The following is a 23,497-nucleotide window of genomic DNA, read 5'->3' on the forward strand; positions in this document are numbered from 1 at the left end:
CCTCCATGACTGCCTCGAGCCAACCGCCATGCATGCAAGGTACTGTAGCGCATGTAGCTAGGCGGGTGAGAAATCTCTCGCCGTTTCCGCGAGCGGCCATCGAGGAGGAGGCGTGGCCTTTGTCCAACCCGCGCTGCTGGATGCCCTGCTGCGCTGTGCAACCTTGGCAGGGTGCGGTGAGGTGAGGTAGGTGGTTTTGTAAAGTCCGCCGGGAAACCCCCCAGGTCAACACAAGATCGCTTGAATCATTCCGTCCACGTCCAGCCCGGGTTCAGGGCAAGTTGGAATCTGGACCTACCTAGGGCCAGCCTGAGCGAGGTTTCCTTTCATCCCTGCCCACCGTCGAAACTCCTTGGCAGCGAGCTCAGTGGGCCAGTAACAGGGCGGCTCTCTTCCATTGGCACCCCCCCCCACCACCCGACCCACCCCGACCCCCCCCCCCCTCCTCCGCGCGCCAGCACAAGCGGCACCAGAGGAAGCAGAGGACCTGATCAGCGCCAGCGATCGAGCCCAAAGTGCTTCCCGACCGTTAACTTTTGACCTATCCACAACAACAACAGCACCCACCACCGGCACCACCACCACCACCACCACCACCTACGGGCGATATCCTCACGCTTCCCACCGCATTTCCAACTCGACAAGAGCGTCAGCTCTCGGTCGTCCCTCTCGCACCAGCCATGGAGCAATGGCAGGCCTACGGCGAACCTGCCAGCGCTACCGCCCAACGACGATATAACGGAAATGCGAGCGGCTTGAGCAGCAGCGTTGTTAATGCCGGCACCGTGAACGTGAACCCCATGGGGTCGCCACGCGATTTTGCCACCGGCGCCCCAAACCCCGTCCAGCAGCCCCCCGCCGGCTTCAAGTACGACAATTACCAGGGAGGTCTCAACCCTCATCAGCAGCCCCAGGCGTCGTCGTCGTCATCGTCGGCCGCCTCCCCGATGGCGAGCCCCGGCCTCAGAGACGGCAACGGCGACGTCCCGATGCAGGACTCCCAGGACCCCTACGCCTCCCTGAACCCCACCGCCAAATATCCCATGCGGCCCCATCACCAACACCACCTCTCGACCGGCCGCCCCCAAACCCTCCAGCAGGAATCCTCCATCGCCGCCCAGCGATACTCGCCCATGGAGGTCCTCCCGCCAAATCCCCCGTACGGCCCCTCGGCTCCCGCCTCCAAGCCCACGTCCGCTGCCCAGTACGCCCAACAGCAGCAGCAACCCGTCCAGCGCGAATCCCCCACCCGCCCGGCCGACTACGTCTCGTCCCAGCAGGGCCCCTACTACACCACCTCTCGCCCGCCGGCGTCCCAGCTGCCGTCCATGCACGGGGGCTACGGCGCGCCCGAAACCACATACCCGTCAGGGACCATGGCCTCCCCCATGGACGGCGCCTACACGGACCCCAAGTCGCCCAAGCGCCCGGGTCCCTCGACGTCGCTGCATGACAGGGGCCCGGTGCCCGAGTTCAAGCGGGTCCGCGCCCCGACCGATCTCAAGCCCAAGGTCAACAGCCAGCCGCCGTTCCGGAGAGCCAACCCCGAGGGCGGTTTCATCAGCGTGAGTGGCGGCTCCGTGCCCTGTTCGTCCTTCCCCATCCCGCCTCTCCAGAGCTAACAAGGCCCCCGCCGCGAACAGCCCCTCCAAGCGCTGACCGTTCACCTCCCGGCCACCTACCGCATTTGCAACCCCGGCTTCAAGTACGAGTCGTCGCGGAACCCGCGCCGCGTCCTGACAAAGCCGAGCAAGGGCGTAAAGAACGACGGCTACGACAACGAGGATAGCGATTACATCCTCTACGTCAACGACATCCTGGGGTCCGAGGAGGCCGGGCACAAGTACGAACGCTTGCTCCCCCTGCCCAGCGCTCAACGTGTTCCCGGACAGAAACGGCTCGCTAACCGTGCCGCCACGCAGGAACCGGTACCTGATCTTGGATGTGCTCGGCCAGGGCACGTTCGGCCAGGTCGTCAAGTGCCAAAACATGAAGACGCAAGAGGTGGTCGCCGTCAAGGTCATCAAGAACCGCACGGCCTACTTCAACCAAAGCATGATGGAGGTGTCCGTCTTGGATCTGGTAAGTCTAGACAGACAGCGCCAGCGCCGGCATGGTTTCGGCACCCGCACGCGAGCCGCGCCACGATGCTGACCGTCGCCCGCCAGCTCAACACGAAGCTCGACAAGAACGACGACCACCACCTCCTGCGGCTCAAGGACACCTTCATCCACCGGCAGCATCTCTGCTTGGTGTTTGAGCTGCTCAGCGTGAACCTCTACGAGCTCATCAAGCAGAACCAGTTCCGCGGCCTCAGCACCACCCTCGTCCGCGTCTTCGCCCAGCAGCTCCTTAACGGGCTGGCCCTGCTGAACAAGGCGAGGTTAATCCACTGCGATCTGAAGCCCGAAAACATCCTGCTCAAGAACCTCGAGAGCCCCATCATCAAGATCATCGACTTCGGATCGGCGTGCGACGAGCGCCAGACCGTCTACACCTACATCCAGTCGCGCTTTTATCGGTCGCCCGAGGTCCTGCTCGGCCTCCCGTACTCCTCGGCCATCGACATGTGGTCGCTGGGGTGCATCGTCGTCGAGCTGTTCCTCGGCCTGCCCCTGTTCCCGGGCTCGTCCGAGTACAATCAGATCGCGCGCATCGTCGAGATGCTCGGCAACCCGCCCAACTGGATGATCGAGATGGGCAAGCAGGCCGGCGACTTTTTCGAGAAGCACCAGGACGAGTTCGGGCGGCGCACCTATCGGCTCAAGAGCATGGAGCAGTACTCGAGGGAGCGCGGCGTCAAGGAGCAGCCGAGCAAAAAGTACTTTCAGGCCAACACGCTGCCGGAGATCATCAAGTCGTATCCGATGCCGAGGAAGAATATGAAGCCGGCCGAAATCGATAGGGGTAAGTGATGGATTCGAACCCCTAGGTCGCCGTTGGCCGGGTTATGCCTTGTTTTTTTTTTTTTTTTTCGAGGCTGACAAGGGGGGGTGGGATATCGCAGAGATGAACAACCGCATCGCCTTCATCGACTTTGTCCGAGGTCTTTTGATGATCAATCCTCTCGAGAGGTGGTCGCCGCAGCAGGCCAAGCTGCATCCCTTCATCACCCAGCAAAAGTTCACGGGCCAGTTTGTGCCGCCCATGAACCTCAAGTCGAGCGCCCTCAACCGATCTCCCGCTCCCGGAACGCAGCAACAATTACAGGCCGAAGCGCTGAGCAAGCAAAGAGCGGCCCAAGCCCAGCAAGCGGCCCAGGCCGCCCAGGCCGCTCAAGCGAACGCTGCCGCCCAGGCCGCGGGAGGCTACGGCAGCGGCCAGTACCAGCTGCCCGTCCACGGGTCCCAGCCGCCGCCAATATACGGCGGCAACAGCAACATGTACACGCCCAGCGGCGGCCACCAAGGGGCCCACCCGCCTTACAGCGGGCAGCAGCAGCCCGCCCCCTACGGCCAGGTGGGCATGTCCCCGAACCAACCCGTCCAAATGCCGCCAGGCAACTACGCCCAAGCCTCCGCCATGTACGGCACCACCGCCGTCCAGCAGCAGCAGCAGCAGCAAAGCGGCCGCCCCCGCCCGCGCGCTTCGACCATGGAGCAGCAACAGAGCGGCATCCCCCCGGCCATCCAGCGCGTCGCGAGCCACCTGGACCCGAACCACCCCATTCGTTTGCAACCCAGCCCGGCGTACTACCCTCCGCCTCCCGAGGGGCTGGCGGGCATGGACCACCAGACGTCGGCACGGCAGCCTCCAAACAGCAAGCAGCGCGGGGGCCGGCCGGGCCAGCAGCAGGGGAGGTCGAACCGGGACTTCATCCGGACGTTGGAGGAGAGGACGCTCGAGGAAGGGTTCATGGGAGGCAGCGGCGGGCAGGGGTGGCGTTAGTGCGGAGCTCCACAGCTCCAGGTTGGCCGTGTGAAGGGGGGTTAAGAGGAGGATGGGCATGTGGAGGGACATGGGGAAGGCTGCTTCAAGTTTCAAGGTTGATTGGATTGGATACAAGCCACGCAGGAAAGACAGGCAGCCGAAGCACAAAAGCAGAAGCAGAAGCAGAAGCAGCACACGTAGCACTCGGTGGTGTGAAGGGAAAAAGGGGGGGTGATGGAGGGGAGAAAGGGAGCGGGATGGATGGACGGAAGAGGATGGGTTGTTTTGGCTGGCTACCATTGGCCTGCTGTGTTACTGTCTTGTGTTTTTTTTTTTTTTTTTTCCCTTTTCTTTTTTTCTTGCACTCTCTCTTTCTCTTCCTCTTGATCCTCGCAAAGTTTCTGGCGTTGATGAGCTCTGTTGACCCCTATCCATTGTGTTGCTCGCACTGCAGGGTTTTTTCTTCTTCTTTTGTTTGTTCTTTTAGGGTAGGTAGCTTTGCTGGAACTGCATCACCTTTTTTTTTTTTTTTTTTCGTTTCGTCAGAGCTGTTGAAGTGATATCGTCGTGGTCATTGCCATGACAACCAAGCCTTTGGTCGTGGTGAGATGCAACGAATACGCAGTAGCCAAGTTCCGTAAGGCATCCCCTACCCAGGGTAGTCAGAGTGCCGTGCTCGGTAGGTCCAAACGCAGCGGCTTTGTGCGAAGAGGGTAGACATCCGGGATCCATGTTCATATTCTTCTATTCGTTTCTTTATTTCTTGCTTTCCGCTCCGGCCTGATTTTCCATGTACACTCTAAGAGATTGCCTACCTTCCTGAGGTAGGCAACTACCGAAGCTAAAGCACCCGAGTCTTGCCCATCGCGCCCGTCCCGAACTCGCAAGAACTCGCACGTCTCACCGAGACCTGGCCTCGGACCCTGGGGGGGGGGGGGGGGGGTCGGTAGTCACACACGCATATGCATCAGCAACACATGCTCCGTGCTTTCTCTTCTCCTCGCAGAGGGAAAAGAGAAAGGAAAAGAAAAAAAAAAGAGAGAGAGAGCAAAAAATAAAGCAAGGGAAAAAACAAAACGCCAACCGCCGCACCAGCCAGTCCAACCCCGCCCTCCCCCCCATCCCCTCCTCCTCACGAAGCAAACAAAAAAAGGAAAAAAGACAGGAGGTGCGCAAGTCATTTTACCTCCCCTGCTGCTTCCGACCCCTCCCGCGGCGGCCGACCATGCTATCGCTGTACAGCCTTCCGCCTTTGGCGTCGGCGGCCGGGCCGGTCGGGGGAGGGTTTGAGAAGAAGCCGCTGCCGCCGGCGGCGGCATTGTCCGTCTCCATGGGGTCCTCGAAGCCGTACGACCCGTCCACGACCGTCTCGTTCGCGGCCGAGGCGGCGCGGGGCCCGGTCGGGGCGTTGGCGGGGGCCACGGAGGCGGCGGAGGGCTTGTTGCCGGGCTTGTGGAAGACCTTGAGGACGTGGCCGTCGGCCTGTACGTGCCGTGCGTGCGTGCGCATCGCGGTTAGCGCGGGGTTGTTTTTTTTTTCTCCCCTCCCGCTGAAGCGGTGTCTGAGTTGGGGGAAAGGAAGGAAAAAAGAAAAAGGGGGGGGACACGTACGACGCGGTCGTTGAAGGTCTCAATCACCCTCTCGGCGCCCTCCTTGCTCTCAAAGACAATCTCGGCGATGACGAGCGGATGCGTCTTGACGATGCGGCAGCTGCTGATGAGCCCGCCGACGGGCGTCATGGCGCTCTCGATGTCGGCCGCCGTCGTGCCGGGAGCAAAGTTTTGCGCCAGCACCACGAACGGACCCGCGAGGCCCCGGATGGTGAAGCCGTGGTCCGGCACCGCCGCCGAGGCCTTGCTGGCGATCATGGCCCTCGGGGCCGGGGGGGCGGCAGCAGCGGCGGCGGCGGGAGAGGACGGCGCCGAGCGCGGGTGGCCCTCGAGCTCGGACTTGATCAGGGCGCGGGCGACCTGCGCGGCACGGCGTTGCTGGCGTTGCGATGCCGGGGCGGCCGGCGGGCGCTCGCCGGGGCGGGTGATGCGGGAGGCGAGAGAGCCGGCGCCGCTCCCGCTAGCCTTGCCGTTGGCGGCGGCGGGGCGGCGGGGGTTGACGGCGTCGTGGAGGTCATGGGTCCATTCGGTCTCGATGCTGCCGGTGCTGTGTCGCGGGCGGACGGCGAGATCGGAGCGCTGCTGTAGGGAGGAAAAGGGATGCGTTAGCTGGAAAGGGCCGACCGTCGGGAGAGCGCAGGATGAAGGGGGCGGGGGGGCGAACGGAACCTTCTTGACGCCGGCGCGGCTGGCGAGGCTGCTCGCAGGAGATGGCTTGGAGGAGGTCGAGCGGCCAAAGATCTTGGCGGCGAGGGCCTCGTTTTTCTTGCGATCGCGGGCTGGAGAGCGGTCGGTCAGGATGGATTGGACTGGACTTTGAGTTGCGAAGTTGGTGGGGGAAGAGGTAGCGCACCCTCTTGGATCATCTTCGCAAAGTCGGCGGCAACTTTCTTGCCGTTGCCGCTGTCGGTGGCTGCCATGGCGATGACGGTTCGGATCGGCCAGGCCAGTTCCGTCGATATCGCCCTTTGTGGGTAATTGGGAGTCGAGGCGGACTGGAGGCGGGCGGGATTCTGGAGAGAAGAAGAAAGCGATGACGTTTCAGCTGTCCAGGCGATGAAGCATGTGTACTGCGTAATAACTACTGTGTAGCTAGGTTTGCGAAACGCGGCGCGGCGCAACGCAGCGTCGCGCGTCGATGGCGAGGCTCGCCATGTCCATCCCTGGTCCTTGCAGAGCCAAGAACTCAAGCGCCGATCGAACCCGAGCCTTGGCCGTGTGTTTGTGTTGTATCACACTGTATCATATACTGTGAAGCAACCAGCATTTCCGTATCGGTCATGATGCTTCGTCCCTACGTGTAAGAGCAGTCATTCTGTCCAAGGGAGAGGTAGGGAATCGACGGATGTGCCTCGACACCGATGGTAAAGTGTAAAGTTAGCAACAACGCATGCTCAGTTCTACCCGTGCTGGCTGGGTTCCTATTCCCAACGTCAAGTTGTGCTGGGGAATGATATCGGCATCTACTGGGGCGGGACCTGGAGGACGAGGTGTCGGGGAGTGCTGTTGACGTTTTATTCTCCATCCACGCACGCCGACAGCCCGAGGTCAGTCCTATTTCCTGTAGATCCTACATGTACCTGCCGTGAATATTTATTGTTCTAGAGACGGATGGATGCCGGCAGGGGACGGTACCTAGGTAACTATCCCCTCGACGCGGCTCCTTCTTTCAGGGTTTCCACGAAGGCGAAGACAGGGGAAGCTCTTCGCTTTCCCAAAGCCTACGTCTTCAAGTTGCTGTTGCCCAGTCATCCTGGGAGACGCAAGGATAAATAAATCATTCTCTTCTTCTAGTCACTTCCATCCCCGCCTCCCCTCCGTTGCATCCATTTCTTCTTCTTGTATCCCGTAGTCTTTGCGCAGAGTTATCCATTCCTGGCCCATCGAGATGACCACACCGGTGTCCTCTGCCATGTCTAGCTGTCTCCATCTCGAAATGACGCCGACCCAGACGAGCCCAGAGGTCAGCCTGGAAGCCGGCCGTTCACGCCCGTCTCTTGTGGCCACTCTCCGCCGCACCACGTCACGAATCTTCCTCGGCGGCATCGCGACCGCAACTCAGGAGGCGGCCAAGAACACGCCCCAACCCACCCTCGAGGATCGGCAGCCGGAAAAGGAGAAGCAAGGCTCATCCAAGACCGACAAGACCAGGCCCAACTGGTTCTCCTCAACCACCAGGAGACGTCGCCATCAGGAAAAGGACTTGGCTCTCGCTGCGTCCTCCGAGAGCTCCCAAGAGGCTAATACCTATGTGGAGCTGCGAGAAGAGACCACGGCAATGACGACAACACAAAACAGCAGCCCCACGACCGAAGGATCCTCTCCTTTTGAAGACAGGTCGTCGACTTCACCCTTGTCGCCCACGGGATTCCGCCGTCGCTTCTTCAGCTCGAGCCGCCTCAAGCTGCAGATTCACTCGCCGTTCCGCCGCCGGAACGCAGGGGACAGCGAAGACGCCAGCCCCCGCTCGAGCCTTTCGCGCTCCGACAGCGACAAGGAAAACTTCGCAGCCTCTGCGGCAGAGCAGCCCAGCCCGACCCTGCCCCTGTCGGACTCGCTGCACAGCCTGGCCTCGTTCTGTTCAAGCCTTCAGAGAGCTGTCAGGGGTGAGTGGCTTTCCCGGTCGGCCTTATGAAATCAAGAAGACTTCCTTCCTTCCCAAGCCTTGTTTGCGGTAGGCACTAAAGCACAGGGGTCCTCCTGCACACAGAGGTGATCGATGGTAAGGTCGGCGTACCGGGCAATCCCCGTGAGAGGTGTGAGTCGTCTCCTCTGCCACCGCCTGCCACAAGTTTGGGGTCATCTCCTGTAGTCCCGATCCCAGCGTGCTCACCCCTTTCAGCTCCGCCTCCTCTGGGACGGCAAACTCCAGCCCGGCCTCCTCTGAGGACTCTCTGGGCCGTTCCGCCGGAAACCTCGTCTGGGTGAGCCGATGCCCCTTCTTCTCTCCTTGGTTCGCTGTCGTGTCACTAATCATCTGTTCTCGTTTACCCCTGTCAATAGCGCTCCCAAGTCTCCGACCACGTCTCAACGGACTCCCAGCTGGATCCAACTTACACCCGCCAACCAGACCGACAGCCCGGCATCGCCCGCCAGCAGCCGCAGCAGCTACAGCAACAACGACAGGACCGGTAACAAGACGCCAACCTCGGCCCTGACCATTCCCAGCCCCAGCCCCGGCTCCCTGGAGGAGTCCTGGAGCCCATCAAGCTCGCAGAGGACGAGCCAGGAGAGCGAGGCCACGGACGAGAACACGGTGCCCGTGGTGGCGAGGAGCCCGTGGGATGATGAGAACAGTTCTGGGGTTTCGGTACCAGTTGGTGGCGAGGGCGTATCCGGAACGGAGCAGCAACAGGTGTGCGAGATGGAGAGGACTCGGGGCGACGGAGTCGTGGCACGCATGATGGAGTCGGCGGTGGTGCGCCCCATCTTGTCGGGACACTTGTGATGCTGCTGAAGGATTGGCATGGTGGTGGTTGGGGATAGGCTCGTCATGGCTGCGTAGAGTTAATTCGTCAGTAGCATCGTTATGATTCAAAGCACGTTCCTTCGTGGTGTATTTTTTTTTTCTTTTCCCTTGAAACAGAGACCAACCGTTGAATCCTACATGACTGAGCATTTCGGCATCATGGTGACATGGCTGGACAGTGGAAAGAAAAAAAAGTGATGATGATTTCATGGGTTTGAAGTGACACACCGCCATCGTTCCCTGATCGATTGTATCGCACATTGTATCCTTGTCGTTCATGATGGTGGTTACTAGGTATACACAGGGGTATCTTACACGACAACCAACGTACACGCCCGTCCCAGCCAGCAACATGCGCACCCTCCTATCCTCAAGCATGCTGCGCGACGGCCCGCCTCTGTCGTGAGCTTTTGGCCCTGATGTCGTCCTCCTCAAGCGCAACCCACCCCTCGTCCTTGTCGGCAGCACCGTCGGCAGCACCGCCCGAGTCCTTCCCCTGCGAATACAGCTTGTCGATCCACCTCTCCACCGCCCGCTGCAGCACCACGCGCCGCGCCTTCCAGAACTTGGCGTCGCTCTTGCCGAGCATGCCCTCGGTCGTGAGCGCGCGGTCCATGGCGGCCAGCATGGCCCGCGCCGTCGCCATGACCTCCTGCACGTCGTTGCGCTGGCGCGCGAGGAGCTCCTCGGGGGAGCGCGTCGCGTCGGTCGGGTAGCTGAGCGAGGAGGCGAGGATGCGGAAGGGCTCCCACATGCGGTCGACGGCGGCCGCGAGCTGGCGGCCGTGGTGCCCGAGGGCCTCGAGCTCGTCCTTGCGGGAGCCCGAGGCGAGGAAGGCCTTGTAAAAGTGCTTGGTGCTGAGGCGCGAGGCCTGCAGGAAGAGGCGCATGGCCATGGGGTCCGGGTAGCGCCGGGTGGACACCATGACGTCAAAGATGCGGCAGGCGTGGGCAAAGGCGTTGGGGTTGAGGTTGTCGTTGATGCACGTGGTGAAGCCCCGGCGGAACGTGTCGGGGCCGAGAAAGTCGCGCGGGAAGCTGGAGATGAGCAGGGCGACCTTCTCGCTGTTGTGCCCGACGGCGAGGGCGCGGAGGTAGCAGTAGTAGTTGTCGGCGTCGGGGAGGATGCTGTGGAGGCGCGTGAGGTAGTCCCAGTACTTGGACGCGTGCGAGGTTTTGCGCAGGTTGGTCAGGGCGGTGAGGGCGAGGGAGAGCGTCTTTTGGCTGGGCTTGGCGTAAAGGGGGGCGTTGGATAGGCTGGGAGCGGCTCGAGGGGCCGACGGCGACGACGGCGACGCGCCCTGAGAGGTTGGGCTGGCGTCGGCGGCCGAGTCCTCGCCGGGCTTGGCGGGCGGCATCGGGGGCAGCTTGACGTCGGGCTTGTCCAGCCGCGGGATCTTCATCGCCTGCTCCAGCAGGTCGAGCACGCCCTCGTTGTCGCGGCTCTCGCCCAGGGTGAGCATCCTGCCCATGGCAACCACCAGGTGCTCGTCAAGGACCAGCCTGGCGTTCCTCCAGTTCGTGATGACGTCGATCCAGAGGGCCCTCGCTCTTTGGATGTTGGCCTGGATTTCCCGCCGTATTTCCTCGTCGACCAGGCCTTGGTTCTTTTGTCTCATGCGCTCGGCGTCGTGCCTCAGCGCGTTCAAGACGATGGTGTACGTATGGGCGTCGGGGGACCGTATCGAGGTATTGGCTGTCGTGAGGATGGTGAAGAGGCTCTCGAGGTCGCCGGCGCGGCCGCACACGTCGAGCACGGCGTTCATGTGGATCGTGTTCGGCTTGAGGGGGCCGTACTTGAGCATGAAGTTGTAGATGCGAGTGGCCTCGGACACGGCGAGCTTGGGGTGGGGTGAGATGGCGCAGCCGCGGAAGATGATGGTGTACGTCTTTGCGTTGGGTATCTGAGCACGTTTCTTCATCTGCGAAGAGTTAGCGCGAGCGGTCTACGAGGGTGGGCTTTCGAGACGGTGCGCTTGTGGGGGAGGGGGCGGACCTCGTTGTACAGCTTGATGGCGGCATGGAGGCGATGTTTCTTGAGCAGGTAGTCGATCAGGTGGTTCCAGCTGACCTCGACCTTCTTGCTGCGGCTCGCCATGCGGGTCATCATGAGAGCCTCGTCGAACTTGTCCTTGCTGAGCGCCGTGCTGATGTACTGGGCAATGTGGAAGGGGTCCGGCATCATGCTCAGGTGCTTCTTGACGCCTTTCTCAAGCTTCTTCTCGTACTTTTGCCTCGCCAGGGCCCCTCCCCGTGGGTCGACGTGGTCGTATCCAAGCTCGACCTCGTCGTCGTTGGCCTGATCCTTCTCACGGCTGGGGGGTTTCGTTTCCGGCTTGGACTTGGTCTCGGAGAGGGCGGCCTCCATGGCGGCCCGGACCGAATCGGCATCGCTCGAGTAAGATCGTGCGCTGGACACGGCAACGGTCCTTGCGCGCAGAGGGCCGAGCGTCCTGGGGACGAGGGCCCCTGCGGCGGCGCCCGCGAGGTTCCGGAGACAGCCCCGGCAGACGTACATGTCTGCGATGTTGAGGCTTCAGGTGCGCGAGGGGTTCCCGAGGGGGCGGGGAGGGGGAAGAGAAGAGGGGCAGTCGAGCCTGGTTGGCGCTTTTGGGTTGACCGGAACTTCCCAACCGAGCGCGTGTCTAGCTAGTATGTTACCGTTGGCGACCAACCGAGGGAGTTCCGGTGTTGGTCTGCGATTCGGTGCTGCGTCAATGGGCAGTCGAAAGCCCTGTCCTAGTGCGCATGGGAACGAATGGCTTGGAGGATGTTGATGCTGCTGCTGCTTGGCGGCCAACTTTTTTCTTGACTTTTCTGCTGGGGCAGCCCACAGCGGGGCATCCCCATTCGTATTAGCGTGGTACAGTACCTACGTATGTACCTTACGGCGTACTATACACAGTAACTACCACATACAGTAGGTACCGCGGACTCGGGTGTGGGGCTCCCACCCGCCCAGCCAGGGTCTGCCACTTTACGCGGGAACAGGGGTTTCGCGTTGGGAGACGCGACACGCGAAAAGCGCGTCCTCCGTCAAACCCTCGTTGAACAAATCAAGTGCCAGCATTGGCCTCCCCACATGTCCCATGTCCGTAGCCAACACAACAGACACAATCGGAATCCCCCCCCCTTGCTCTTGGGGAGTTGTATCTTTGCTTTGAACCCTCAAGCCAACACACACACACACACACACACAAACACACACCTGACGGCATATGCCAACGGCTCTGCTCTCGGACAGACGCTCGGGCAGAAAGAGAGCGCCATAGCCATCGTGCCGTCCTTTGCCTCTCTTCTCCTTTCTTTTTCCCCGATTCCCCGACCCAGGCCCGCCGCTCGATCCAGCATCCCACCGCCCGAGACGGGAGCAAAGGCACCATGTCCAAGGCATCATCCAAGCGCGACAAGTTCGCCAAGCTTCGCGCCCTGAAGCAGTCCGGCAAGAAGGTCTTCGACGAATACGAGGTGGAGGAGCCCGATAACCTCTACGAGGAGGTGGACGAGGACCAGTACAAGAAGATTGTCCGCGACCGTCTCAACCAGGACGACTTCGTTGTCGACGACAATGGCGAGGGATACGCCGACGACGGCCGGGAAGAGTGGGATCGCGTCCATACATATGACGACGAGAGCGACGAGGAGCTGCCCGTCAGGAGCAAGGACAAGAAGTGTACGTGACGGTCTCCCGGGAACCCCACCCTCTGAGCCGGCTTGCTGATGAGCGCTCCCCTTTCTCCAGCCAAGCAGCAACGTGAAGACGAGCAGGCAAAGCGGGACGCCAACGACCGGGACATCTCGGCCTACTTCACAAAAGGGGCTGTGAAGCCCCAGCCCAAGCCCAAGGTTCGTAGCAGCTATAGGGCCGGCCTCCCTGGTCTCGCGCCCACGCCCGGGCCCGGTGGTGCTTGCTGACACCCGCCTCTCAGGTCATCAAGACGGAAGAAGATGACAAGTTCCTGGCCGATCTCCTCGGCGAGGTGGACGCCAACGTCCCGTTGCCGCCACCGCGGGTGCCCAAGAAGCGAGACCGATCAGCCGAGAGGAGGAGAGCTCGCGTCCTCTCTCCCGTCCTCGGGCCCCGGCAACCGGCCACCAAGAAGACCAAGATGATGGACGGCACCGCCTCCTCTCCGGCCTCGGACGACATTCCCATGGCCGACGATGACTTCATTCCTCCCATGGACGACGAGCCCGCGGTCCCGCCTTCCGACGTGCCCATGAGCGATCCCGCTCCCTCCTCCCCCGCGGCCAAGGCCGCCGAGCGAAAGACGATCCCCAAGACCGAGGCCGACGAAGAAGACGATGACGACATGATGGAGGTCGCCCACACGGGCGGCGTCAATGCTGCCAGCGTCAACCTGTCGGCCTCGCGGCAGGTCAAGAAGATGGTCAAGCCGGAACCCCAGCCGCATCCCATGACCTCGTCACCCGCAAAAGGCCCGGAGCCGGCCGTGGATGCGTCGTCGTGGAACGGCATCCACGAGAGGCTGAACGTGCTCAGCAGCTCCCAGCCCGAGGGCAGGACCATCGGCAAGATCGACTACAAGCACGCCATCGAGGAGGACGGCTCCCTCAACTTCTTCTGGACCGACTACGCCGAGGTCCAAGGCAGCCTCTGCCTCTTTGGCAAAGTCTTGAACAAGAAGACGAACCACTACGTCAGCTGCTTCGTCAAGATCGACAACATCCTGCGGAAGCTCTACTTCCTGCCGCGCAAGCACCGCGTGCAACGCGGCGTCGAGACGACGGAGCAGGTCGAGATGATGGACGTCTACCAGGAGGTCGATGCCATCATGACCAGGATGAACGTCGGGATGCACAAGATCAAGGCATGCACCAGAAAGTACGCCTTTGAGCTGCCCGGCATTCCCAAGGAGGGGCAGTACCTGAAGCTGCTCTACCCCTACACCAAGCCTGCCCTCGAGCTCGGCACCACGGGCGAGACCTTTTCGCACGTCTTCGGCACCAACACGTCCTTGTTTGAGCAGTTTGTGCTGTGGAAGAAGATCAAGGGGCCGTGCTGGCTCAAGATTGAGGATGGCGACTTCACCGCGCTCAAGAACGCGTCCCACTGCCGCCTCGAAGTCTTGCTGGAGCACCCCAACATGATCGAGCCCGTGGGTGACAGCGAGAGCAGCGACGCGCCTCCGCTGACGCTCATGAGCATCGCCATGCGCACCATGTTCAACGCCAAGGAGAACAAGCAGGAGATCCTGGCCATCAGCGCCCGCGTCTACGAGGACGTGTCGCTCAGCGACACCACGCCTGCCGACAAGCTGCCCTGCCGGACCTTCACCCTCATGCGGCCGCCAGGAGCATCGTTCCCCATCGGGTTCGAGAAGATGGCCAATGAGCGGAAGAAGGGCCTGATCAAGCTCATGAAGCAGGAGTCCGACATCCTGACCTTCTTCCTGGCCCAGGTCGACCTCGTTGACCCCGACGTCATCCTCGGCCACCAGCTCGAGGGCGTCGACTACAGCATCCTGCTGAACCGCCTGTATGAAAAGAAGACGCACCAGTGGTCTCGCCTAGGAAGGCTGCGCCGTGCGGCCTGGCCGTCCTCGATCGGCAAGGTGGGCGGCAACGTCTTTGCCGAGCGGCAGATCATCGCGGGGCGCCTCCTGTGCGACCTGGCCAACGACGCCGGCAAGTCCGTCATGTTCAAGTGCCAGTCGTGGAGCTTGACAGAGATGTGCAGCCTCTACCTCTCTGGCAGCAACAACCAGCGTCGCGACATCGACAACGACGCCGCCCTCAGGACCTGGGCCACGACCAAGGACGGCCTGATGGATTACCTGACCCACGCCGAGACCGACACGTACTTCATCGCCGCCCTGGCCCTCAGGACCCAGATCCTCCCCCTCACCAAGGTTCTCACGAACCTGGCGGGCAACTCGTGGGCGAGGACGCTCATGGGCACCCGTGCCGAGCGCAACGAGTACATTTTGCTCCACGAGTTCACCAAGAACAAGTACATCTGCCCCGACAAGCAGCCGTTCAGAGGTCGCGCGCGCGCAGATGAAGAGAACCAGGACGATGACGGCGGCGACACCAAAAAGAAGGACAAGTACAAGGGCGGCCTCGTCTTCGAGCCCGAGAAGGGCCTCTACGACAAGTTCGTCCTCGTCATGGACTTCAACTCGCTGTACCCGTCCATCATCCAGGAGTTCAACATCTGCTTTACCACCGTCAACCGGTCGTTTGTGGTGAGTTTTGTTGACCACCTCATGTCGCACACATGCCGGGCGAAAGCCTCCTGCTAACAAACCCCCAGTCGGACGACGAAGATGGCGTGCCTCCTGTCCCGGACACCCAGGAACCGGGCATCCTGCCGCGGCTCATCAGCACCCTCGTGGACCGGCGAAAGCAGGTCAAGAGCCTGATGAAGGACAAGAACGCCACGCCGGAGCAGCTCGCCACCTACGACATCAAGCAGCTTGCCCTGAAGCTGACGGCCAACTCCATGTACGGGTGCCTCGGCTTCGCCAAGTCCCGCTTCTACGCGAGGCCCCTTGCCGTCCTCACCACCTTCAAGGGCCGCGAGATTCTCCGCAGCACCAAGGACCTGGCCGAGAGCATGGGCCTGCAGGTCATCTACGGCGACACCGACTCGGTCATGATCAACGCCAACGTGGACAGCGTGGCCGACGCCTACAAGGTCGGCCGCGAGTTCAAGACCGAGGTCAACCGGCGGTACAGGCGGCTCGAGATCGACGTCGACAACGTCTTCCGCCGCATCCTCTTGCAAGCCAAGAAGAAGTACGCCGCCATCAACCTGGTCGAGGTGGACGGCAAGTTCGTCGAGAAGCTGGAGGTCAAGGGTCTCGACATGAAGCGCCGCGAGTACTGCCCCCTGTCGCGCGACGTCTCCAAGCGCATCCTGGACGAGATCCTCTCGGGCAACGACACCGAAGTATCGATCCAGCGCGTCCACGAATACCTGCGCGAAATCTCCGCCAAGATGCGCGAGCAGGCCATCCCCATCCCCAAGTACATCATCCTCACGCAGCTCGGCAAAGCGCCCAAGGAGTACCCCAACGCCGACAGCATGCCTCAGGTCCAAGTCGCGCTCCGCGAGATGGCCCGCGGCAAGGTCATGCGCAAAGGCGACGTCGTCCAGTACATCATCACGGGCGATTCCAAGTCCTCGGAACCCCCCGCCAAGCGCGCCTACACCCCGCAGGACGTGCTCAAGCCCAACTCCGGCCTCGTCCCGGACGTCGAGTGGTACATCGGCAAGCAAATCTTCCCGCCCGTCGAGCGCCTTTGCGCAAACATTGTCGGCACCTCGACCGCCCAGCTCGCAGACAACCTGGGCCTCGACGTCCGCCGCTACGCCAACAGCTCTTCGGCCTCGTCCTCGGGCGCGGGCGTCCAAGACCTCGAGATCCACCCGCTGGAGTCGCAAATCCCGGACGCCATCCGCTTCCAAAACTGCGCCCGCCTCTCTCTGCGCTGCCGCGCCTGCAAGACCTCGTCCCCCTTCGAGGGCCTCGTGCTGTCCAGCGACCGCGTCACGCCCGCCGGCGTCGCCTGCCCGAGCTGCAAGGCCGTCCTGCCCAACATCAGCATCGTCGCGCAGGTCGAGGCCGCCGTCCGCGCCCAGACGGCGCGCTACTACGAGGGCTGGGTCGTTTGCGACGACGCCAGCTGCGGGCTGCGCACGCGGCAGATCAGCGTCTGCGGCGCCACGCGGTGCCTCGGCCCCAAGGGCCTGGCCAAGGGGTGCGCCGGCAAGGTGCACTACGAGATGGGCGAGAGGGAGATGCACAACCAGCTGGTGTACTTTGCGAGCCTGTGGGACGTGGATCGGGCCAAGAAGGCGGTCATGGAGCAGGCGCAGGAGCAGGGGAGGAACGGGCAGGGCGCCGGCGGCGGGGAGGGGAACGCCGCCGAGCTGCGGGACAAGGTGTTTGCCTTGGCGGAGCACAACCGCGTAAGGTTCGGGACCGTGAAGGGGGTTGTGGATAAGTACCTGGATAAGTGTGGTCGGCAGTGGGTGGCGATGGATACGCTGTTTGCAAAGTTGCAGCAGCCGCAGAAGTAATGGGGGCATCAGCAGCAGCAGCATCAGCATCAGCAGCAGTAGCCTGCGGGGAGGCGGTTTCTGGGATGATGGCACGCATGACGGGTTTGTCTGAAAGGGCTTGGGTGGATTGCGGGATGGGATAGATGGCTCGCGGGGCTGTTTTGTTGCTCCTTTTTTTTTTGACGTTCTTATTTGTAATCCGGCATGGTACTTGTTGGCGTTTGGGGGGGACAGGTTGCTGATCCATGCCTCTTGTCCTTTGTGATGTTAAGAGTCAAGAAACATGGCATCCATGTGTCATACGTCTCCCTCCTCGACAAGTTCCTGGCTGTTGTTGTACGTCATAGAGTTGACACGAGACAAGAACGCACAGCTGAGCTCAGCCATGCATGCAGTCCAGGCGATGTTGTTGATCCGGAGAAAAAGCCCATCGGGCTTGGAGTAAAAAGAAACTAGTAGGAGGGAGGAGCGCTCTCCTACCCTGGTGCCACCTGTTACCCTTCTGTCTTTTGTAGTCTGAGAGAGAGACAGAGAGAGAGAGAGAAGGGCTCGCACCACTCCTCAACCAGAAAGAAGCACGCCAGGAAATAACGTCGGCATTATCTAAATAGACGGACCATAGGCATCCAAATCCGCCCACCTCCATCTTTCTTGGTTAAGGGGCCATGCCCTGAGCCGACTCTGTGACAGAAAGAACAAACCCCCATAAGAAAGGAGCGCAGCGCAAGATGCATGCAGAACAAAGGCTTTTGTCTCCTGTTGGCGAATCTCATTCCATTCCCCATCCCGAAACTCCCTAATGTCGGGTCGACGAGCTCAAAGGATCAAAAGAAAAACTGAGCAAACAAACTCGGGGTCATGGGGGTGAGCGACCATCAGAATTTCCCACCCCCCACCCCATCCTCCCCTCCTCATACGTACTCCTCATGTCCATGTGCGCTTGGCCAGCTGGCATGCGCACTTCCGACCATCCTCGTCCATCCATCCACCCCCCCTCTGGGTGATGGGGGCGTTAAGCTACCGTCTATCGTGATCGGGAGGTATCATTAGGGGCGGCCCCAACTTTTAGAGAGAAAACAAAAAGAAGGCAAAGAAACAGAGCCATAAAGACATATCAACAAAGCCAGCGAGCAATTTTGTGTGGTGAACGAAAACCTCACTACCGCCCACCGCCTAACCGCCGCCGCAAATGCAAATGAATGCGTGACAAATCCCGCCTGCCCGGTCTATGCATGAAGAGAGCTCATGAATGCAAGACGCCGTGTTGTTGTGAAAGCGATGGAAAAAACCACCCCCTCAATCATCGACTTCAACCCCATTTTTTTACTCCTCCTTCTTACCGTCACCGGCCGCCACCGTGTCAAGGGTTGCCTTGGACAGCGCCGGCGAGGCGTGGACAGAGGGAGGAGAGCCAGGGTGGTCTCCGGTATCTGCGAGCAGTCTGTACGTGGGCGTTAGCACTGCGCATTCGGCGGACGGGTTGTTGTGGACAAAAGAACACGAAAATACGCACCCAAATGCATTCGCGTGGGCAACCGACTCGCGCGGCGCGGGCGGCGTGCCCGTGCGCGAGGAAGCACCCGAGTCTTCCGTGGCACGGCCGAAAGCGCCGCCGGGCCCGAGACGACGACCGCTGTTGCTACGGGAGTTGAACATCGACGTCGGGCCGAACGACGGGTTCTGGCTCGAGGTACGGCTCGAGGAGCCCCTGAGACGACGGAGGTCGTCCATGCCGAGCTGGTTGGACGCGGCGTTGCTGGATGAGAAGTTCCTTGAGTCGCTGCGACCGCCCAGGGGCCTGCCGGCTGGAGCGCCACCACCGCGCTGGGCCGTGCGGGCCGTCTCAGCAGCCTTCTGCGCAGCGGCAGCTTCGGCCTGTTCATGCATGTCAGCTTCAACGGCCTTTGGAAGATATACCCGGTATAAACCGCGGGGAACCATACCTCTGCGCGAATCTCCTCCAGGGTCTTGGGGCCCTTGTTTGCCTCCTTGGAATGCCAGTTGGCCTTGCGCATGTCGACCAGGTCCATCAGCATGAACTTGAGACGGCTCGGCAGACCCTCAAGCTCAATGATGCTGTTGATGCGTTCGAAGTAGGCATTCATGTAGGCGTGGCCCTTCTCGGTGGAATCCAGGTTGCCACCGATCGTCTTGAGGAGCTTGCTGAGCGACTCGATCTCGGCCTCGTCGGGAACGCCCGTGAACTCGAGCAGCTTGCGCACGCACTCGTGCATGATGCGCTCCGTGAGCATGCCGAGCTTGTACAGCTCGCCGATGAACTGGACGAGACCCAGACCGCGGCGCTTGGCGGCAGCGGCAATGTAGTACTCATCCGACATGAGCTCCGCCTCGCCCGCCTTGCCCTCCTTGGGCTTGGGAAGGTCGACCTTCCAGCCGCGCTCAAACTCTTCTTGACACCTGTTCAGGAGGTACTTGCGGAAGAGAGCGCCGCCGCTCACGACGTTGCCCTGCTTGTCGAGAAGGTTCTCGTCGCGGATTTCGGGGCTCATCGAGTCAAGCATGCGCTTGCAGAACTTGGCGTACATGGACGCCCAGTGAGCCTCGTCCGTGGCCTTCTCGAAGGTGAGCTGGATGACCTGGCGGAGCGTGCGGCCGTCCTGCTCGTTCTTGGACTGGTTTGCGATGGTAAGAATCTGCTCCGAGATCCTCTCGAAGTTGTCGGGCGTCATCTTGTTGAGAGCAGCCTTCACCTTGCGCTGCACGATCTCCGGCTCGAGGTGGCCACCCTGGGCGAGGACGTTGATCGGAGCCTGCGCGTCCTTCTTGCCGATGCTGGTCGGCTTCCAACCCGTGGCCGAGATGGTGATGGGCTTCACCTCCTGGCCTGCGGTCAGAGGCATCGTCTTGGCAGCCTGTGCCTCCGACTTGGCATTGAAGTCCCTCTTGCTGCCGCCACGCCTGCTGCCGGTCCTAGGAGACGGCAGGCCGCCGGGGCCGGAAGACGGCGTGCGGCTCATGGGGAAGGTGCCGGTGCGGTTGAAGCCGCCCATGGCACCCATGGGGTTGCGCGACAGGCTGCCTTGAGACATGGCAAAGCGCTGCTCCGAGGTGGTACCAGAAGGCAGGGGCTTCGAGCCAAACTGGCCCATGGCGCCGCCGGGCGGGAAGGCCGACGAGCCGGCGCGCGAGCCTTGCCTGCCGGAGCCGCCGGGGGTGCGGGCCGAGGCGGAACGCGAGCCGTCCGTATCGCCGATGAGAGCCTTGACCTGCTGGTGGAACTCGAGAGACGGCTGCTCGGTGAAGACGTGCTGGAACTGAAGCAGGAACTGAGCGTCGTACTTGAAGACCTTGCCCTTCTTCTGGACGGCGGCGTTGAGGGAGGGGTTGGGCGACAGGATGCCGGGAGGGTAGATGCTGTACTCGATACCCGGCAGGAAGCGAGCAGAGCGGAGGGACTGAAGGGCCGCGCTCGGCTGGGGGGCCTCAACCTGGGTCGTCTTGAGAGGGGCCAGGTTGAGCGGGCCGGGCTTGGTCCTGACCTTCTCAGACCCGGTTTTCCCGCCCGCGGGAGTGCCGGCGCCGGATTCGGGCTTCTCGGCCTCCTTCTTCTCGTCGGTCAGCTTGAGAGAGCTGAGGTCCTTGGCGAGGAGCTCGGCAATAGACGGGCCCTTGATGCCCTTGGCCTCCTTCTCCCGGCGCTGGCGCTCACGCTCTTCCTCGAGCCTCTCCATCTCGGCCTCCTGCTCACGGAGGCGCCGGTCCATCTCTTCGGCGGAGAGCTTGGCAGCCTCGGCCTCCTTGCGCTTCCGCTCCTCGGCTTCGGCCTTCTTCTTGGCCGAAATAGCAGCCTGTTCCGCCTCGCGCCGGGCATCCTCCTCCTCCATTTCGCGAATCATACGCTCGAGTTCTTCATCCTCCGGAGACAGCGCGTTCTCCTCCGGCTTCTTCTCGGCGGAATCCGCAGCAGCAGCAGCGGCGGCGGCGGCGGCCTTGGCGTCTTGCTCGACCTTCTCCTTGGCCTTGGCCTCCTCAGCAGCCTTGGCCTCCTCGGCCTTCTTGGCTTCCTCGGCCTTCTTGGCTTCCTCGGCCTTCTTGGCCTCTTCAGCAGCCTTCGCTTCCTCGGCGGCCTTCTTCTCGGCCTCGAGGCGGGCTTCCTCCTCCTTCTTGGCCTTCTCCTCGGCAGCCTTCTTCTCGGCCTCGAGGCGAGCTTCCTCCTCCTTCTTGGCCTTCTCCTCGGCAGCCGCCTTCTCTGCGGCAGCCTTCTCGGCGGCAGCCTTCTCCTCTTGCTTCTTGGCAGCTTCCTTGGCCTGCGCATCGGAGGTTTCCGCGTTGGCCTGCTGGCGCACGCGGGCCATGAACTCTTCGCGCACCTGCTCAGCCGACTTGCCGGTGGTGGTGGTGCTGTCCGTGCGACCGTGGGAGGGCGTCGAGGACTTGGGCGGCGGGGTCGGCGTCGAGACGATGGCCGGGGGTGTCTTGGACTGCTGAATTGCGGGGGCCGGAGAAGCAGGAGCCTTGATGGCGTTCAGGTCAACGACCTTGCCCTCGGAATCCTTGATGACGATGGCGGCGCTCTTCTTGGGCCGCGTGAAGCTGGTCGACGACACGATGGCAGGCGGGGCCTGGGCAGGACGCTGCTGCTGAGCGTTCGGGGCGATGGCAGGCGCCTGGCTGGGCGTGGCCGCGGAAGCCTGGCGATCCGAAACCTGCGAAGCATTACGCGACATGGGAGGGGCTGCCGGCTGTCCAGGTGTAGGTCCGTAGGAAGGAACAAATCCTTGGTGGCCGGCGCCAGGGAACTGAGGAGGCTGGGTCATGTACGGGTTAATGGCCTGGGGAGGATAGTACGGCACGGCCATGGGCGGCATCGCGTAAGGGTTGCCCATCTGCATTTTGTTGGCTGTTAGCAATTTTTCAAACGCACCGGTCTCCGGAGACAGGTCCAGCGGTCCCATGAAATGCTGACTGAGCATGGCGGGACCCCGGCCTGGTTGGTAGTAGTAGGACGAGCGCGATGCTTCCGGATGGTCAGATGAGACGGCACCGCCTTGCGGATGTTGCCGGCTTTCGGCTGCCGGGTCCCAGCGCTTGCTGTACCGGCGCGGCTTGTGGGCGGGGTCCATGGCTGCTGGCTTCGGGAAGCCGCTGGGAGCTCGCATGTGGTGATGATCATTGTCCGAGTCCCGACGGGCTGCCTTGGCCTTGGTGGTGCTGCTGGACGACAGAGAAGAGTCGTTGAGAATGGAAGGGGACTTTACATGATGAGCATTGTAAGGAGGGATGGCCGGGTTCATGGGCGGGTAATAGGGCTGCGCACCGCCCGCCGCGAGGGCAGGAGGCTGCATCGTCGGAGTGGCGTGGGCCATGGCAGGAGTGGTGGCAGGGCTGGCGCGGGGCGGCTGGGGCGAGTTGGGGAACTGCTGCATCCCGCCGCGGCCCTGGTGGTAGGGCGGCATGCCACCGCGGCCGGCGCCCGGCCCGGAGAAGTTGCGATTGGGGGGGTAGCCCATGTTCGAGTTGTTGTACTGGGCGTTGTAATTTCCACGACCACGGCCTTGGCCTTGGAAGCCGCCGCGCCCGTGGGGAGGCCCGCCGTGGCTGAAGCCCTCGCTGTGCATGGACGAGTGGGAGTCACGTCGGACGTGCGGGTTCTGGTTCATCGCCGGGTTGTGCTGCTTGATGTGACGCTGCAGGAGAAAACGGTGAGCGTGAGCCGGAGCCGCCGCGAGCACGGGGTCCTGCGGGCACTTACGTCGTTGTCACCGGGGAAGCTGCCGAACGTCAAGGGAGCCTGGGGCACGGACGGGGCGCGTTGGCCGCCGCCGCTCTGCTGAGGAATCTGGGGGATGGGCGACGGCGAGTGGGCCGGCGACTGGATCCTAGGGTTGCCGGCGCCCGGGATGGGAATCGGGGCGGCACCCCCGATCTGCGGGGTGCTGTGCGGGATGGCCGGAGACTCGCTGAAGCCGAACTGGATGTTCTTGGTGGTGCCGCTGGGAGCGCCGTTGGCGATGGGCGCGTTGATGGTGACGGAGCCCGTGCGGGCGTGGTCGGCACTGCCGTTGACGATGGGGTTGCCGCGGACGACAGGGGAGGCGGTGGAGCCGGGACGGCCGTTCACCGGCGCGGCGGCGGAGGGCTGGCCATTTTCAGAACCAACGACGACCGGGGGTTGAGCAGACCCGACCACCACGGGCGGCTGGCCCGATGCACTCAGAGGGGTAGATGTCGGCTTCGTGTTCGCACCGGCGGCGGAAGCATACGACGGGGCCTCGGAGGCAGCAGGATTGGTCGCCGGGTTTTGATTCTGGTTGCTCACAGCGGAACTCATGAATGGTGATGTTGACTCGAAAGCCGGTTCGTTCTCGGTTCGGGGTGGGGGGGAGGGGTGGTTGACGTCGGGTTCAGTCTCGCGGAGACGAAGGAGATATCGAGCGGGTTGACACGAGCGAATCTCAGATCCGGTGTGTCGCACGATCGATCAAATGAATGGGTGTCGATAAACTTGTCGACGATTCCAGTCTCGGCGAAGCTGAGGTGGGTTGTTTCGCGGGGA

The 23,497-nt window shown here is 62.2% G+C and overlaps 6 protein-coding genes across 6 annotated transcripts; 3 read left to right on the forward strand and 3 right to left on the reverse strand.

Moving 5' to 3' along the window:
- Window positions 1-680: 680 nt before the first annotated feature.
- On the forward strand, window positions 681-3,888 carry VTJ83DRAFT_1279 (uncharacterized protein; the record flags this gene model as incomplete). Its single annotated transcript, XM_071007420.1, has 5 exons — window positions 681-1,565; window positions 1,644-1,843; window positions 1,923-2,082; window positions 2,169-2,907; window positions 3,008-3,888. The coding sequence occupies 5 exons, from the start codon at window positions 681-683 to the stop codon at window positions 3,886-3,888; spliced, it is 2,865 nt and encodes a 954-aa protein (XP_070870632.1).
- A 1,164-nt stretch (window positions 3,889-5,052) lies between these two features.
- VTJ83DRAFT_1280 (uncharacterized protein) lies at window positions 5,053-6,400 on the reverse strand (the record flags this gene model as incomplete). Its single annotated transcript, XM_071007422.1, has 4 exons — window positions 5,053-5,352; window positions 5,481-6,062; window positions 6,150-6,259; window positions 6,334-6,400. The coding sequence occupies 4 exons, from the start codon at window positions 6,398-6,400 to the stop codon at window positions 5,053-5,055; spliced, it is 1,059 nt and encodes a 352-aa protein (XP_070870633.1).
- Window positions 6,401-7,392: 992 nt separating this feature from the next.
- Window positions 7,393-8,928, forward strand: VTJ83DRAFT_1281 (uncharacterized protein; the record flags this gene model as incomplete). Its single annotated transcript, XM_071007423.1, has 3 exons — window positions 7,393-8,054; window positions 8,293-8,404; window positions 8,551-8,928. 3 exons carry the CDS (start codon window positions 7,393-7,395, stop codon window positions 8,926-8,928), a joined length of 1,152 nt encoding a protein of 383 aa, XP_070870634.1.
- A 391-nt stretch (window positions 8,929-9,319) lies between these two features.
- VTJ83DRAFT_1282 (uncharacterized protein) lies at window positions 9,320-11,466 on the reverse strand (the record flags this gene model as incomplete). The annotated part of the gene is made up of 2 exons (XM_071007424.1): window positions 9,320-10,870; window positions 10,945-11,466. 2 exons carry the CDS (start codon window positions 11,464-11,466, stop codon window positions 9,320-9,322), a joined length of 2,073 nt encoding a protein of 690 aa, XP_070870635.1.
- An 863-nt stretch (window positions 11,467-12,329) lies between these two features.
- Window positions 12,330-16,998, forward strand: VTJ83DRAFT_1283 (uncharacterized protein; the record flags this gene model as incomplete). The annotated part of the gene is made up of 4 exons (XM_071007425.1): window positions 12,330-12,621; window positions 12,691-12,794; window positions 12,878-15,157; window positions 15,226-16,998. 4 exons carry the CDS (start codon window positions 12,330-12,332, stop codon window positions 16,996-16,998), a joined length of 4,449 nt encoding a protein of 1,482 aa, XP_070870636.1.
- A 1,305-nt stretch (window positions 16,999-18,303) lies between these two features.
- VTJ83DRAFT_1284 (uncharacterized protein) lies at window positions 18,304-23,272 on the reverse strand (the record flags this gene model as incomplete). The annotated part of the gene is made up of 5 exons (XM_071007426.1): window positions 18,304-18,421; window positions 18,494-18,855; window positions 18,924-21,827; window positions 22,200-22,628; window positions 22,694-23,272. The coding sequence occupies 5 exons, from the start codon at window positions 23,270-23,272 to the stop codon at window positions 18,304-18,306; spliced, it is 4,392 nt and encodes a 1,463-aa protein (XP_070870637.1).
- Between the last annotated feature and the right edge of the window lie 225 nt (window positions 23,273-23,497).

The sequence above is a fragment of the Remersonia thermophila genome, chromosome 1, assembly GCF_042764415.1.
Source record: "Remersonia thermophila strain ATCC 22073 chromosome 1, whole genome shotgun sequence".
Lineage (NCBI taxonomy): Eukaryota > Fungi > Ascomycota > Sordariomycetes > Sordariales > Chaetomiaceae > Remersonia > Remersonia thermophila.